The sequence below is a fragment of the Chaetodon auriga genome, chromosome 14 (assembly GCF_051107435.1).
Source record: "Chaetodon auriga isolate fChaAug3 chromosome 14, fChaAug3.hap1, whole genome shotgun sequence".
NCBI lineage: Eukaryota > Metazoa > Chordata > Actinopteri > Chaetodontiformes > Chaetodontidae > Chaetodon > Chaetodon auriga.
This window is the reverse complement of record NC_135087.1, coordinates 23,526,487-23,545,114: the sequence shown is the minus strand read 5'-3', so window position 1 is coordinate 23,545,114 and position 18,628 is coordinate 23,526,487. Positions and strand designations below refer to the sequence as shown.

General features: G+C 40.4%; 1 protein-coding gene across 1 annotated transcript in view; it reads right to left on the bottom strand.

Annotated features, from left to right (window-relative positions):
• Positions 1–18,628, bottom strand: part of gabrb1 (gamma-aminobutyric acid type A receptor subunit beta1) — a 79,642-nt gene that overhangs the window by 42,013 nt on the left and 19,001 nt on the right. The window contains exon 4 of the mRNA XM_076748392.1: positions 14,943–15,163. Coding sequence (XP_076604507.1) covers positions 14,943–15,163 — 221 coding nt within the window. The remainder of the gene's footprint in view (positions 1–14,942; positions 15,164–18,628) is intronic.

Sequence of the window (18,628 nt, the reverse complement as noted above, 5' to 3'; positions counted from 1 at the left end):
TCTCCTCCCCCACTTCTTCCTCTTCCCTCCTTTTCCTCTTCTCTCCTTCCTTTCCCCTTTTCCTCATTTTCCTCCCCATCTTCCTCCTCCTGCATCCCCCCCACCTCCTTTCTGTCCTCCTCTGCCTCTAACTCTTCTCTCCTCCTGTTCTTTCATAGCACTCCTCCTCCTCTTTCCTCCTCCAACCCTTTTTCCATGTCCATAATTAATTTTGTATTTCTGCATTTACAGCAATGCTTTGAAATTTCTCTTAGCTGTCATCATTCACAACAATTTTTTGCTTCTACCCCTGCATACTTTCAGCTACAGAAAACAAGTATCAAAATGTTGAGCTCTGTCAGCACATTTATACTATCACGTTTCTTCTTTCTACCTTTTATACTTTCAAACATTCAGCTTTTTTCAACAATTTCTTATAATGTAAGTAAATGGAAGCAATCTTCAGCTCCTCCTCAAACCCTCTTCACTTTGAAATGTGTTTTTTTCTGCATACTTTCAGCAACTTTTTTGAAATTTTTGAATTATTTTATTATTATAATTTTTTTTAAATATCACCGTTTTAGTTGTATGCTTTTCCATCTTTTTTTTAAAGTTTATAATGGGTGTGGGTGGGACAGAATGTTCAGAGCTAGAGTGGAGAGCAGATATAAAATCTTCTAAACATATGCTCTTGAACTGGATCTCACTCCTTTAAATTTCACTCCTCATCCTTTATTTTTACCTAAAAAAATATTATGTTCTGTCAGGCAATGTCCCTGTTTAAGCAACTGGACTGACCGTTTTTGAATTTTCAGCTTCAAAGTCAACAGCGCGCCCTTCGAATTGACTGCCATGTTATTTTACCTCTCACGTCAAGTCAAAAACACAAAACGTGCGTCATTTCAAATGTATCCACACAAATTACACATCTGCATCTTCAGCAATATCTTAGGATGCTGAAACTGAGGTTATTTCAATCATAGGAGTCTTGTTCAAGTAGTACTTTAACAGGGCTCTTTCACTTTTTATGGTTACAGTTACACACAGCTGATTGGTGAATTACTGATAAGCTATCTCAGCAGTTGAGACCTCTGTAGTATTTAACAGTTAATACATTCACACATACACAATGACACTAATGTATCTACTCAACTTTAACTCTACCTTGTGTATTGCTTAAAAAATGACACTTTTTTCTTTCACTCTCTCTCTGTCTCTTACGTCTCTGTGTGTCTCACTCTCTCCTCTGTTGAGATTAGTGGATTGATCTTAAGCTATTTCTGGCAGCTAGACCTCTGTCATTTTTAACAGCTTTCAGCTGTTTGAGGTTCAATTCATGATTCAAAGTATGTCTGTCTCAAACAGACCCCAGACACCCCCCCCCCCCCCACACACACACACACACGCACACACACACACACAAACACACACACACACACACACACACACAATGGTTTTACTATCTTTGTGGGGATTTGTACTGACGTACAACACACACTCATGCTGACACACACACACACACACACACACACACACACACACACACACACACACACAAGGGCATTTATGCTTCTATTCAACTTTTATTGTGTCATATATGCTGTTTTAAAGAAATTCTAAAAAGTCTTCCATCTCTCTCTCCCTCTTTGTTGTTATTGATATCAATATATTATTGATATGTTATTGATGTTAGGCTCTTTTTAACTGTTCTATAACTAACTATTCAAGCCTTCCTCTTCCTCTTCTATCTCCTCTCTCTTCCTCTTTAAGGACATTTTTCCTTTTATTTTTCCCTTTTCTACCTTTTCTACTTTTTAAAATATTAAGCTTTTTTCAGCATTTTTACAATGTAGGTACATCTAGGTGCTTCGAAAGGCAACTGGACTTGCTTGTGGTTCGAGAAGATGTCTCGCCTCTCATCCATAAGGCTTCTTCAGTTCTGTCGGTAAATTGACAAATCATCAAGTCCTCTTCAAACTCACCCAACTTTGAAATGCTACTAGTTCTGCATACTTTCAACTACCGACATCATTTAAATTTAAACAGGTCACGAGACTTTGAACTATTAGACTTGGATTCAACTTTTTGAAAAATCCCAGTTTTACTTTTATGCTTTTTTCAGCCGTTTTTGGGGTTTATAATGGGTGTGTATGGGACGGAATGTTCATACCTAGAGTGTGTGACATAATCGCTGGCGTGGGAGGAGAAAAAATTCTCTTAAACTTACTATCACCCTGACAAATTTCACTATTTTACATCAAACATAGGAAAATTGTTATGTTGCCTCTCACAGTCTTTGACCAAACCACAAATGTTCTGACTTGAAATTGTCTTTTGTTGGTCATTTTTAACTTCATCCACACACAAGTTCAACGGGATACTGGAAACAACCCTGTCATCCTTGGAGCGATGTGTGGAGATCTACGGTCTCCTCACGTTGTTTTCCCTTTTGTGCTCCTGTGTTTTGCCTTCCCTTTTGTCTCCTCTCTGTCTCTCAGCTGCCAACCATTCAATTGCTCCCTGGGTCGACGCACTTTTTCCAAATACATGGAAACGGCTTTAGAGCCATTATACAGGATGGGGATGAGAGTGTTATTATTTTTTATTTTTTTGGATGATCTGCTTTAGCTGGCTCACTCTAGAGAGGAAGCTGCATTACAGACTCAAACACTAGTATCACACATACTAATCTTGGGCTTCACAATAAACTGGAAAAAGAGATTCCTTTCATCCCAGCTTCTCCTTTATCTGGGAGTGGAGTAAAACTCGGATAGCACGTGAGCATAGCTTTCACAACAGAGAGTGGAGCCCAGGATGCTTTAGCACGCCTTCCCTCTGGTTCCGCTGATCCTCCGGCTCTTGGACCAAGTGTGGGAATACCAGCTGTTAGTGATTCTGAGTCTGGAGCATACAGGCGTATCATGGCTTCCATGCCTGTGGCAGCTGCTCTCAGGCCTGTGATGGCAGCCCCCCGGCACAGAGACATTCTCTCTCAGGCGGGTATAGAGATCAGGAATTACCCACTAGTAGGCCAGCATTTATGGGCTTCGCTGCTGAACATTTAAAGAGGATAGTCCTCTCTCTACTAGATCTTCTTAAACAGCCAAATGGACAGGTTTGCAGCATTTGTGTGTAGAGAGGGGACTGGACCCTACTGCTTGGCTCCAGCTGTTTGTAGACAGGATTCTGACCTTTAGCGTGGTTAAAATGTATGCTGCTGTTATTTCTTCTTCTCATAAAGATTGATTTTTGCATGACGATGACATAGCGCCATACCCAGTGCCTGTTTGTGCATAACAGACAGCATTCTCTTGGAATCCCCCTGTCTACTCCGCACCTGTCACACCCATTTTAGGCACTTTTACAGGTATATCTCCTCTGGTTAGGAGAGTGTCAGAACACACTCTACCAGGTGGGTTTCATACGCACAGCTCTGAATGGAGGGATGTCGGTGGAATTTGTGCAGTGGTTTCTGGGTCTTCCCCCTCTTCTTCTTGTTCATTTTAAGCTTTAATGTGTTTTTTTGGATGTTGGTGATGGATGTCGATGAATTCAGTATCAATATATTTGATAAATTCCATAGTGGCACTTGTGGCACTCTGTTATGTGGCATTATGCATAACGCACTGGCTGGGCATGGCATGTTATTGTTTGTCCTTTTGGTGTAGTAGGTATGTGTTTGTGCTTGTGGACTGACTCAGTGTGGCATAAACCATAACCTGCTTCACCCTTATCACACTAGCGATAGCCTCAGAGGGCAAAGCCTATATGAAAAAGAATGTTACTTACATACCCTTAGTTCAGACTCTATGAGCCCGGGTGCATCCCTCTAAGTTTTGGGCCTCATTGGATCTGTAATAGCTGACGAAAAAGCCGTTTTTTGCAATTTAAAAGCAAGAGATTGTGAAAGGCACCTATCCTGCAGGTGGGTGCAGATTAAAGTTTTTCAGCGGTGCACAGGTGCATGTGAGGCTGCGCCTACACTGATAGAATCTACAGTTACATTAAGTAACTAACATTTTTGAATGCTGGTGTCTTTTTTGACTGGAGCTTTTACAGGTCTCTCTTTTTTTCCTCTCTCAATGACTCAGCACTTTCAGGTCATAATTACACACAGCAGATGTTGATTAACTAATTAAACCTCCAATTAGTTCCTCCTGTGTTCTGAGTGGTGGATTGATGTTAAGCTATTTTTTGTCAGTTGACAAGCAGTTTCAGGTTTTTCAACATTCTCCATCTTTCGCTCTTTCTCCCTCTCCTCTTATCAACTTTTAGTCTACCTTTTATACGGTTTAAAAAATTTAGCTTTTTTCAAAATTTCTCTTTCACAAAGTCTCTAACCTGTATGTGTGTACTTCTGTCTCTCTCTCCATTCTCCTTTTTAAAGTTTAACAGTTATAATCTAGAGGTTTTGAATGCTAGTGTATTCTTTGAGTGGGAGTTTTACAGATGTATCTGTTCCTCTCTCAATGACTGAGCACTTGATAATAGTTACACACTCTGAATGCAGGACAAATATGCTTCTATTCATTTTTTCCTACTTTTTCAAGTATTCAGGTTTTTTGTTTTTTTTTTTAATTACAGTTTAGCTTCCAGCTTTTTTAGCCATGCATTTCAGCTCATAGCTTCTTTAGTTAATGTCATTTAGCTTCTAATTCTGGCAATTCATTTCACTTTACTGCATTGCATTTGCAACTCTCAGCTCTTTAGACCAATGCCCTTTCTGTTCCTAAGTGTTAAGTAATTTAGTCCACTTGCATGACATTAGCACAAACCATTTAGCTTCCAGCTTTTCACACAATGTCTTTTCAATATATATGCCAGTAATGTGATTGTACAGTAACCAGATTCAGGAATTTCACAGAGATGGGGATGCTGAATAAGTCTGCAGCACTTGATACAATTTCACCTGTAGGCGGCGCTAAAAGATGTGAAAAATTGCTGCTGTGATAGCAGCTTGAAGCTTGCATTTCTTTAGGAAATTTTACTCATTGTTATTAATATTATGCTGTTTCTGGCATCTTTCTACTTCTGGACTGTTGGTCACAGAAGCCTCTTTTCAACATCAAATTGTACACCTTTCTTTTTTAAGTATTAAAATGAATAATGGAAGTCTATGTGAGGAATGTTTGAAAGGTGAAATCTCAACAACTTTAAGTGTTAAAAGTACTTATACTTTATGGACAGGTATCCCATGTGGAAATGCTTAACATATTGCCACATGGGACCTATAGTGCCACTATTTGTTCAGTTATTACGTGTATTGCACCTGGCTAGTCACTCAAGAGCCATGAGACATAGTCAAACAATATTTGCACAGTGTTTTCCTTTGATGTTTTGACTAATTTGACCAATATATGCTACACTCATTTGCATCTGTAAAATTCTTCCACACACTGTACATGCCATATTTAGATGACCCCAAACAATACTTATGAGTTTGTTTCTGGATCATTTACTGTAAATGGTTGCCAAATTTCTGATTCATAACTCTTCAATGCTATATTGGAATGCAACCAAATTTGGAAATGTACATACAGCCACAAGTGTCTAACAGTTAAAAGTTGTACAGATGGGGATGCTGAACAAGTCTGTTTGATGTAAATTCACCTGTTGCTGTTGCTAAAAGTTGTGAAAAATTGGTACTGTAGCAGCAGCTAACGGCTTCCAGCTCTCACATGAATTTCCTTCAGGCAATGCACATTCCAGGTAGCAAGTATTTTTCTCAGAAGATATGTGATCATTTTTGCAGTATTTTATTGTATTACCTCCCAGTCTTTACAGAGCAGATTACTCTTATTCAATAATTTAATCAGACTGATAGAATCCATGAACTGTAAGTCAAAAGGGCAATGTGTATGTTTCACAGCTTGAAATGTGCAATGTCCTCAGTGGTCCATATTCCTTCTTTTCACTGGATTTTGCAACTAAAAATTTAAAAATTCAAAACAAAATGTATGTTGTTTTTCTTATTTAGTGTTTCTTCTAACATTAAAAAATCCAATCTCCATCAAGAAACAATTCATAACTGGGGCTATGTGGAGTGTAAAGAAGGGCACTTTAGCCATATTTATGCTTTCCTATCATGTCACCTCTTGTGGTTGTGTGAATAATAGTTGTCCTTTCTCAGAACAAAACCTAAAGTAGCGTGATATGTTTTATAGAATTTCCTGAGAGGACACCTCAGTGGAGTCTGAAGTGGACATTAAAGAAAATGGATGCATCCTGGTTTTGTCTAAAACATGACCATGTTCTTTTGTTCAACATAGTGAATACTTTTTAAAACCTCCCTAACACTCAATACTCAGGACCCAGTACACCACCTGTGTATGTAGACAACTGATGTTTTTAAGTTTATACTCACTTTTCAGTGATGTATGGCATGTGATTCGACTGAGGCATCCAATTTCAAGTTACAATCACAACAGCAGGTATAATCAACGCCAACAACAAACAAACAATCATAAAATTGAGGTCACTCATCAATAAAGTCTCAAAGTAATTGCCAATCAATAGCAGACAAAAAATGGTCTGGTTACATTGGAAGCTGTTGAGATGATCCAATCCAGTAAAATATTTAATCCAAAAGACTATAATAAGTCATGGAAAGCTGTTTTATCATTCCAAATTATGTATGCAGATGATATGTTGGTCTCCAAATGGCCACTTCACTCTGACCTTTCAATTGACACCTCACATGATCAATTAGGATGTTCCATGACACATTCACAGCAAACAATAGCCAAGTCCCTCGTTCTGCTCTGTTCTTTTGTGTGAAGATCGAACCAATAGGAACTGATTGTGCAGAGGCCTGGCACTTTGTATAGCAATGAATTTCTAAGGATATGCTACAGCTGTGGGTAATTTACAGCCAAATTCAGGATTTCAGTGCAAACAAGGATATTACACAGGGTTTAATATGATAAACATAGTAAACAGCGTCAATATAAATATAGATGCCTACATATAAATTGCCTGAGTATAAATATAGATATTTATCTGGATAAATACAGTATTTATTTATTTATTTATTTTTTTGGAGAACCCCTAGGCATACTATTTGAAAAACATAAGTAAAAAAACACATGTAAAATGTTCATCCTCTATGGGACTGTTATCAATTTGTATTGACTTGGACTAGGGTTAGGCTTCATGCTGTGGTCCCATTTTGTTTTTCAGGCCCAAAAAAACCCTTCTACTTCAGTATGTTCACACTTCTATTACTCAATGCCAGTGGCACTTAAAATTATTCTGATTGCTGGGGATAAAATTTCAGGAATCCATGTTACAAAAGAAAACAAAACCATTTGCACTCCAAATTATTCAACAATCACTGTGGGTATACTTTGGATAGGCGTTCTATACTAATTTTACAGGAATAGTAATGGGTATCATTTGGTTCATTTTTTCCACTGACGACATTTCTGTCATGTGTAGGACTTGCTGAGAAAACATGAACATGATAGCAGCATGAGTTCTCAGGCAGAGATGCAAATGAAAACTGTACCATCAAGTTGACAATATCACCACAAGAAGTACTGCCAGTGTTCTGCTCAATTTATGCATTTTCAGTATCACTATAATGTTTGCTCTCAATCTGGAAACAACCTCTTCAGCAGAATGAAAATTCAAGGAGAGTCAAATAAGAAGGATAGAGGGGGAAAACTGGAGGAGATTTGGGTGAGGGAGATGGGATGTGTTGTGTGTGAACTGACTTACGGGGAATCAAGCCCTGTTATCTGGACACACAGAGGAGTGTTTACTTTGGAGGGGAGAAGGAATGGTGAGGACAGCCCACGAGGCCTGTGTTCACTCAGCCATGAAGTCAAGGCCAGCCAGTGTTGTTTTTGGACAAATCAAGCGACTGCTCTCTGTCCTTTTCAACATGCTTTTTGCTGTTTGCGCCTAAATGGAAAGCACTCCAGCACTCTCTCCCTCTCTCTGTCATTGTTCATCTTTTTTCTGTGTGTGACTGTATGTGTGTGTGTGTTGTGGGAACATAAATCTGTTTACAGAGTCACATTGTGGGGACTCTACTTACTTGTGGGGCCAAATGCAGGTCCCCAAAATGTAAATCATTACAGACTTGACTTGAGCTACGGTGAGGGTAAGATTAGGTGTAGGTTATGGTTAGGGTTAGGGTAAGTCTCCAGGAAATTAATGTAAGTTTATGTAATGTCCCCAAAAGTGATGAAGACCCAGCGTATGTGTGTGTTGTGTGCCCATGTATTACCCACATTGTAGAGACAAAAATCTGTTTACACAGTCACATGTGGGGACTCACCTTACTTTTGGGAACAAAATACAGGTCCCCACAATTTAAATCATTACATTTAAAGGGTAAAGACTCATAGGAAAAGGCAAATAGTGGTGGTTAGGGATAGGGTAAGTCCCCAGGACATGAGTGATGAAGTGATGAAAACACTGTGTGTGTGTGTGTGTGTGTGTGTGTGCGTGTGCGTGTGTGTGTGTGTGTGTGTGTGTGTGTGTGTGTGTGTGTGCCACCTGAGTTTATCTGCTGAAATCCAGCTCTCAACTGGAACTGCAGGGTGATGCACCTTATCTCTCCAGACATGCAGCTCTTTGTGGGATAAAACTAAAAAACTGGCCACATACAGTATACCACCATACACAGGTCCAGCGCAGAACTGGAGTAAATCAATTAGGAGGATTCTGAAATGACCACTGTCATTTACTGATTTGACACAATTTATTTCACCATTAATAATAATAAGAGGCAATGCAAGAAAATGTTATTATTTTCAATGATAGCCATCTACGCACACATTACAGAAAAGAAAATAAGCCACTACCAAGTTGTATGACAACACAACAACAATGTGCTCTACCCTGTTCTGGATGAATATTTAAGAAACCCCATGTTTGAAACAAGATATAATAAATGAATGGTTTTAACCAATGTTACTTTTATGGATTTGAGTTGAGATGTTCCATGGATAATTTCTCTTTTTGTTTCAATTCAGTTCAATGGACATTAAGGATAGGACCAGGGCCATAGCCTCCTTTGAAGTAGCAATCGTCTCTAGGCTCTGGTTTTTGGATAATCCAGACATGGTTGACCTATCATATGGGAAAAGACAATGCTGCCTCTTCTGGATTCTTCCAGTGGCTCCCATGCCAGGCTTAGCATTCAGCTGGGTTCCCAGACAGCAAACATGCAGCATGCTAGCTTCCATTCTGCACCTCTGCCTGCTACCATCCAGCCTGCTAGCCTCCAGTCTGCTAGCCTTCAGCAAGCTAGCTCCTAGCCAGCACTCTGGTCGATTAGTCTCGGGTTTGTGAGCCCTGAGCTTTCCTGTCCTGAGCTGACCTTCCAGACCACTAACAGCTAGCCAGACTCTCTCGGGCTGGGTGACCTCCTGCCAGTTGGCTAGCCACCAGCCTGATTCCCCCCACGATTCCCAGGAGTCTCCTTGCGAGGAGGACAAGGCTAGCTATCAACACAGCCCCCAGAAGAGAGCAAGGCTCCTGATGAGGTCAAGATCCCTGTTGTCCAGTCCCCTGGCTTTTCTGCTGGACCTTGTTCTAGACCCAGATACACAACAGACTGCTACCCTTCAGGCAGTTGACCAGTTGGCTAGCATGAATGATCCTACCCTGAATTACCTTGTGGGAAGTCCCCCCCCCCCCCTCGCGCCCAAGGAAGTCGGGCTCCAATCGACCTTGTGCCTCTCAGTTGCCCATCTTCTTGTCCTTACACCTGCCCAGCCCTCATCATCACCGTTACACAGGGCCATGGAGGTGACACTGCTGAGTGCCCTGGCCAATATCTCTCCAGTCCCTGGGTTGACCACTGCCAAGTTTGCTCAGTGTTCCAGATAACAGCTGCTCTTGCTTCCCCATTGCGAGCCCAGCTGACACATGCTCATGGTTCCCTCATCGGGAGCCCAGCCAACACCTGCTCCTGAGCTGCAGCAGTCTCCTGTGCCTGTGTTTCAACAGCCTCCTGTTTTGCTGGCTCCCCTGGCTCCCATAACAGCCTCCCAGCCCCATCTTCTAGTCCTGCTGCCTTGTGACCAGCCTCCATCTGAGATTTCCTGCCACTGGTCCTGATCTCCAGCCATATTGCTACATCTCCAGCCTAAACAGGTCCAGCCTTTGTTGCCAGCCTCCAGAGGGGTTCTGCCTTCGCCACCTCTTTCAGTTCTCCTGTCATATCCTTTTGTTGCTTGCCAGTATTCTCGTCTGAGTTCCTCGTACTTGTCTGGCTTGTTTTTAGTTTAGTTTTCTATACATACATAAAATACTGCATTTATATACATTCATATAAATGCGGGAAATAACAGACTATAACATCTAATGAAATTGCATAAAATTATTAATGCAGAAACTGTAATTAAAATTACAGTTAGTTTAATTAAAGGAGGCGTGGGACACATTTAAAATAGCACATACACACAAAATCCATGCATACAAGGAAAAATGTGCAGTAAGAGTGAGCACACTTCACACCTACTTCAGACCTGGTGTACATATGGTTTTAGCTGAGATATAATGGACATGAAAGTTATGGTGAGAGACATAATATGGTAAAATATTGTTTCAACTGGTTGCCAGTTTCATTGATTGTATTATTATTTTGCAGTCTACAATGGGTTCTGTTTGAATGTCAAATCAAAGGCGCATTTATGAACTGGCACCTGGTACGTGATACATGCTATAAATATATTGTTGTTGCATCTTTATGAAAAAAGAGCACTGTCCTTTACTGTTTTATCTTCAATGGATATTCAATTTTAGTGTCTTTTTTTGGGAATATTATAATTACACACTCACCTAGTCAAAATATAGATTTTACATTTCCCCCAAAACGCTGCAGTAGTAAAGTGGAAAATTATCTTCCTGTCAGGGAACAAGCATCAGTCAGAGAGAGGGGCAGCCAATCTGTAGCCAGTTGATGCTGCTAAAGCTTATTGCTGGTAGTGTGAGGTAAGGATTGAAAGCAACCTAGATAACTATATCTGTATTGGTGCTTCTCTCATATGGATTAGAGCTGGAAAGTTAATAGGACAGAAGAGAAAGTGAGGACAATGTACACTGAATCACACTGTATATGCTACCAAGGTCCATGTCCAACAGTAAATCATTACACCATATCTCATTTTGTATCTCTTGGTGCAGTGGCAGCTGCTGTGTACTACATGAGTTACAGTCATTATAGTGTCTTTCTCTAAATCAAGTGTTGCTATGATAACCATGTTGGTTCTGGTCCTGTGTTCCTCCATGTCAGAGGCCTGCTGCTCAGCCACCTGCCACACCATAACCAAATCCTGTGTGTCATGATGGTGCTGACCAAAGCAAGCCAAAAGCATAAACACACACTGTTTATGTCAACCAAATATTAATATACACAAATGTAACGGATGACCAGATCACATAACACACCTATGTCAAACATATTGGACAATGTGACAACGTGTTCGTCTTCATCAATGCACACAAAACCAAAGGGATGAGATAAAGAGAAATTGGTTATTATGTATATTTCAAGCTATATGAAATGTGTTCTTGTTCTATTGTAGAGTATGTGTTATGGGTTATACAGTAAATATTATGCTATGAAGTGTGTCTGTGATATGGAAATTACATTCTTTGTGTGCATTCAAAAATGTGCACCTACTTTGGCAGCTGCTAAAGATATGAGGTGGGACTAATGTGAGATTAGATTGAGGGCCATCATGGTGAGTTTATGTATTTATTTAGTAACTATAAAATACTCAATTGGAATTCTTCTGCTGGAGGAAAATGGGCTTCTGAAAAATTTGATGTAAAATGGAATAAGACAAGTGGCTTATCAGAGTTAAAGGCACACAAAAATTGGCCTGGGAGATCTGGCCAAACAGCCAAAATTGAAAGCCTACTGTTCATTTCAGGAAGATTAGAAATGGGAATAATGTGTTGAAGACACAACGAGCATGATTTGTTGGTTGCTGGCCCCTCCTCTCAGCGGCTCAACGACACCAGGAACACATGAACCCTGAGTGCAAATGCCAGAACAGTGTACCACCTGCAGCCACCACACCCTGCATGCTACATATTGGGAGGCGGTAACACACTCGCTACCCAAAGGTTGATGCCCAGAAACACCCTGAACACTGCAGGAGGGCAGGCTTTCTGCAGATACAGGCACTGCCACGCACTTGTAGTGGGTCATAAGTGATGATTGAGAGGGATTATTTTTTGTATGAGTCTATACATACACACATGCATACAAACAGACACAAACATAGATAGACAGAAGAAACATGTGGTATATTGAAATGGATCCTATATTGTGCTTTAATTATTATGGCCACTGAGAGTATTTATTTTCTTTCTATCCATAAATCTAACCTCAACAATAAAGATGGTTCACAGTAGTAAGCAAGCAATAGCAATAGCAATAGCGGATTCACAGCAAAAACCAATGCCAATTCTCATTTTATTGATAGTTGAAATATCACAGCACCCCATTTCTCACTGCTGATAGTTAATCTTTATAGTTTGGGGCCTTTGCAGACCCCTCATCCACTGCCTTTTTTCCATGGGAGAAAACCAAGAACCATGGAAAGTCCACATAAAAATATGGCCAATAACTTATGTGGTCAGAGATACTATACACACTGAAACACTGACATCCACTGTATGTTACAGTGATTTGAAATCAGAATTAGTTGCTCCAGGACAGACCTTGATGTATGCCAGAACACCTTAAGAAAATGTGCAGCTTTGCCTCAAAGCTAAAAAAAAATCTCTCAACTGAAAACTGTCATCATTCCTCTCCTACCTTTAAGCTCAGAGGACTGAATTATTGACAGTGACCAGCCCACTGTTTCCTCAGTTAACTCCACACAGCTCACTTCATCATAGCTGTACTCTGCTGCAGAGGGCACTGCCATGTGTATACTGCACCAAGAGAGGCTTCATAAATGATTTACCCACTGGTTCTACCTCAAAGCTCTAGAGGAGACACAGACAGAGCAACACTTAGCCTCTGATGGAAGCCTTCGAGGAATGTTCTCCATGCTAATCAGCTGCTACTAACTGAATTCTGCAGTGTTCTTGTATGAAAACATGGCCAAAAGTCATATTCTAATTAGGATATATTAGTGTTGAGAAAATAAGTGTAGAAAAGCATGTATGCACACAAGTTGTGTATGGAATAAAGCTCTATTCTTGCCACTTGAAAAAGCCAATGAGCTTTAAAATGTGTCATGTAAGCATTAATCCGGAGGCGTCAGCCATTTTTACTGCTTGAATTTTTTTCTTTTTTCCTGTTCAATACACAACACTTAGTTCCAACTTTGTACTGTGGTTGGCTGACAGGCACTGTAATGAGAGCACTCCCTACTGCACTGGTTCCAAAAGTGGCTTTTGTGGCCCCCAGGTGTGCCCTGAAGATGGGCCAAGGGTGCCGTGACATGTCTTCATTTTACATTTTTCATTGCACATTTCACCACATAAAAACAAGGCAACAACTACATTCCCTACATTAACTATAATAAGTGGTGCATATAAGTGGTATACTTGCATGTATGTGTGACAAAAATCAAAAATGTGTAACATCAGGCTGTTTCAAAATGTGCTTTTAAGTAGCACCAGCACCTGAATTGGGTCTGGCTTATATGGACAATGTCATCAATGGGATCACTTTGAGTGGGCACTGTAAATGGTAAATAGTTTGCCAACCACCGTAAAACTCAACAGAAGAAGACAAAGCCAGCAACTGCCATTAGTCATCAAAAAAGACTTTTCTCTGACATGTGGCTCCAAGATGTGCCGTGGCTTGAAGCGAATGATGAGCACACCAAAATGTGATGAAAGATATGTTGTTCACATTTACAGTACATCTAGCAGACAAAACAGGTCAGTTTTATACAGGCTGAAAGAATTTCAAAAATCTATTATTTGATAAAATGAAACAGTAAGGAGCACATGAATGTGGCTCAAGTTATTACTAACAAGCAACCTAATCGAGCTAAAAAGTCCAGTCGCTTGCTTTCTAAATTATGAAACAAGTTGAATGAAGAACAGTAAGCTCTGTGTAATGTATTTCTCCTAGCATTTCAAAGTATGTTACTTCATACTTCCATTCTACATTTCAGAGTGAAACTTGTACTTTGCTTCACAGTATTTATTTGGTATGGTTAGGATTTACTTTACAGATAAAGATAAAAAAAAAAAACATACTGTACAGTAAGCTCATAAAATACAACAAATTGTTGAGGTTAAACCAATGGTTCCCAACTATTTGACCTGTGACCCCTACAATACTCTTACTTAAGTAAAGGTATCTTACTCCACCTGCATTACCAGATCCTAGCTGAGACATAAGTATACTTACTGCCCACTTTAACTGAGCTGCACCAAGCCATGAACAAGTGTTTTTTTAGAAAGTCACTCTGTGACCACTCAAAGCGCTTTTACAGCACAGCTTTTTGAGCCACCTGCTCATTATAAGCATTATACATTCACACGCCGATGGCACATTCTGGGGTTCAGTCTCTTACCCAAGGATACTTGGACATGTAGACTATACAAGTGGACAACCGCTCTACTTCCTGAGCTACAGCTGCCCCAAATAAAACACAACTTGATATGTACTTATTGAGTTCCATTAATGAGCCTGAATGGGGATGCAACACACTGTCAAAATAATGTAGATTAAACAAAATGGCAAAATAATTAAGTAGAGCAAATCTCCAAATCAGTGCCACTTCTTCCACTGCTTACTTCTCTTACTTTCCAAATAGCAAATGAAAATAACGTGTAAGTAGTCAGTCCTGCTTTTGGCCTAATGGTGTACATCCACAAGGTCCAAGTTTATAAAATACAGAAAGAACCTCTTAACGAAACCTACCAAAGTTCTTAACAGTTCAGTTTATAGGAATCCCACAGTTACAGGATATTAAGTCTCTGCAGCTGAAAAGGGCTATAAAGTGAAGAGTGGAAACAGCTCCCACCTGAGACCATAGAGCACAGTTCCATCAGGGTGCAGTCTGATCATCCGGTTCTTCACTGTCACCCCATGGACAAAGGACTTCTTGTCATTTATGAAGTAGGTGTCAGGGACCCACAGCTGGTCTGCCACCCGGTTGTCCAGAGTGAGGTTGAGAGGAATGCCCGTGTAGGAGAGGCGCTTGTCTCTCCACGACTGCTGGAAGTACATGGTGATGGTGTAGTCCTGCAGGAACAACACAGGATGAAAGAAAAGTTAGCACTTTAACATGAACTGGCCAGTGAGTCATGGATGTCTCTCTCCAGTTTTCTGTGAGTTGGGTTAGAGTTCAGATTGTGACATCTGTAATTAGCAACTACATCAAACCTTCCTTTTATAAGTAAAATTATTGCAAAAGTTGTCTATCAGCAGTGACCTTTTTAATCTGGATTTTGGCCATACCATAGCACTCAATTCTTTTCATTTAGAAACTGATCGGGGCAAAATTTCAGTCTTAGTGGTTGAATTTTACTGCTGGCTTTGACACCTCTGACTATACAATACTGCCGGACAGACTGGAAAACTCGGCTGGACACTCTGACACAGTCCAAAAGTAGTTCACATCTCACCACCAGGACAGGAACCAGTTAGTCTGATCGAAGGCATACAAGTGGACTAACATGAATTGTAGTGTTCCTCAGGGCTCAATCCTTGGGTCTGTTTTAATTACCATTTGTATGCTTCCATCAAGCCAAACTGTGTAAAAAAATAAAATCAATTATCATAATTATGCAAACAACACCCAAATGTACCTTATTCTGCCTAGTGAATACAGTCCCACATCAATGACTGAATGTGCCTGAATGTCTTTCAGCTAAACACAGACAAAACTGAAATAACTGTATTTGGTGCAAAATAAGAAAGGTGAGAGACTCAGACCAAAAACCAAGTTAGAAATGTCAAAGTTAAACTCTGACTCAGGACTTCGAAAAACTTGGTCACACTTCAATTTCCAGCAAAATAGATTACTTTAACTGTCTTTGCTTGGGTGCAGTCATATCCTTCGCAACTGATGAATGTGTGCGTTCGTCAAAATTATGTTTTTGTCATGTGGTCCCTACGTTTTCTAAACCCCACCACAGAAGTGAGACTGTTTTTATTAAGATTCATACTAACTGTGGGCTGAGAGGATTAATTGTGTCATGTTTTCGTAAAGAATACTTAAAACAGCCTAAAATGTTGTCACATGTGATACTGTAGTACTGAAGTTCTGATATAGTTTTTTACATGTGAAAAACAAGTGAAATGGAACAGCTTTTGACTTCATCAGGTCCAGCCAATGCATGATTTGTTTCTGTGGGGATCTGCAGTTTTGCCCTCCTCTTCCTATTGTGTCTTTGTGTTTCCCTTCTCCTCTGTCTCCTGTCTGTTGTGTGTGAATGTTTTATTGCAGGGTGTGGCTGGCAGGTCAGGTCCGGCCTCCTCCTCTCCTGAACACACCTGCTCACAATCAGTCAGTCAAAACTCACCTGCTGCCACAGTATATAAGCACCAGCTTCCACCCAGTATTCATCGCATTGTTTGCTCATCCTCGAGGTAACTACTGAGGTTCCAGATTATTTCAATATTTTTGATCATTTATGTATTGATTACCTTGTGTGCTCCCTGCCTTCCTGACTCCTGTCTTTTTGTGCCCAGGTGTCTACCTTCATGCTCCAGCCTACAGCCTGTCAGTCTGTCGTGAGTAAACTGAAAGTGGACTCTCTCCCTGCCTGTTCACTCTCAGCAGACTCACCAGCTTCAGTGTGTGGATCTCCTACACTCGTCTGTTGCACATTTTTGAGCTGTTTCTTGAGCTTTTCCCTTTTTTCACCTGCCTCCATGTCTGAGTTTTAGTGTTTGGGTCCGTTGGGTTCGCTCCTGTACAAAAAAGTTTTATGTGAATCCCTTTTGTGTGGGTACTTAATATGAATCCCATGTGGGAAAGGTGGACTGGGAAACAGTTAAAACTACTATATGGGGAGGCAATTACCAAATGTAAAAAAAAAAAAAAATGGGCAAAAATTGTATGGAAAGATAGAGCCCACATCTATGGGACTATAAATAGTCTCTCTGACAGTAACAGCCAATAAAGCTGTGGCATCAACAAAATCTGTTCACTGGTTTGGGTGTATTGATGCAATGTAGGAATGTAATTTTGACCTGCAGCAGGTAACATCAGCAAGAGTAACAGAACAAGAGTGTGGTTAAAATGTTTTCTGCAGCTGAAAACTTGTAAGGGACAACAGAGTGATATGTCTTCTCTCCAACTGAATGCATCACATTAGTTTCAGAAGTAACACTGTCACAGTTTTTATTCATATCAAATCAATTATTTAAGCTTCCAAACTTTTAAATACTTAATTGAAGGTTCAGTATTTGCATCAGGTAGCTTGTGGAAAAATAAGGTGTGTCTGAATTAGTAGGCCATAGCTGTTATTTCAGTGTGTCAGATATTGAATTAACAGTTAGGTAAATATAAGTATCGGATTGCATTCAGTATCAGCAGATACCTAATAGTAAAGGACTTCAATCGTGGCCAAAAAAAACTTGATTTGGACATCCCTATACTCTGCGCTTTACACTACTGTATGGGTCAGCCATACTTTACTCATAGATCCGTCTAGAAACTGTCTACTTGTTGTAAGCTATTTTGCAGCCAAGTTAACAGCTCTGCCAGTAGGCTCTTCTTAGTATGTTTGTGAATATGGCTGCTGGTTGTTTTGCCTTCTCCCACTGACTTATGAATTATTATTTTGTTCTGCTGGCACACCACCACACTACCCTACTGTAAAACAAGAGACCATGGTAAAGTATGTTTTAGATCATATGTGAAAGTTGCAAGACTTGGAATCAAGACAGCTGGGTGTGTGCCTGTGTAGGTGTGTGTGCATGTGTATCCATGTGTCCATGTATGTGTGTGTTGCTGTGTGACAGTGCCTGAATAGTAGGGTATTTGTGTGTGAGAAAGAAAGAATGTGTGTGCACAGTTGAGTTGTGCACTATGATTCACAGTCTGGGCTGTCAGAAGGCAGAGTGCCGCAGCTTTCCATGCAGGCTGTACCTTCTTTTCAAAAATAACTGCTCCAGCCGCAGCACAGACTGCTGAGGTGGATTATGTTGTGTAACGTCAGTTCTTATTAAGCAGCAGGAACAGTCACCGGTCTGCTCGCTCCAATTCTTTCCACTTCTCCTTAGAGAGCTGGAGCTCCCTCCTTCACCTGCCCTTCAGTGGCTCCTGTCACCACATCAGCCCAAACCCTTCAACTGTTCCTGCTGGAGCCCTGTGGTCAGCATATCCACCCACTCACAAACTCCACTGGAACCACTGCCTCTCCTGCGTATCTTCATCCCATCATAAAGTTATGACAGCTCCTGTAATTTGACGAAGAATCTGTTCTCAAGCCGGTGTTACCATAACAATAAGGCCTCATGTCTTCCGCTTCTCTGAGTTGAATAATCTGACAGCTGTCTCCTGCACCACATTCTGCATCATAGCACACCCAATAATTCTTTACAATGAGTTGTGAAATGTCAATACTGTGCAGTCAGACAAGTTTTACATTTGATTAACCCAACAAACATCACATCTAAAAATAGAAGCACAAAGTTTTAATTTGCATCATCTGTAGCCGTAGTGATAGCTTTGTTTTCCTCACAGTTGTCCATAAC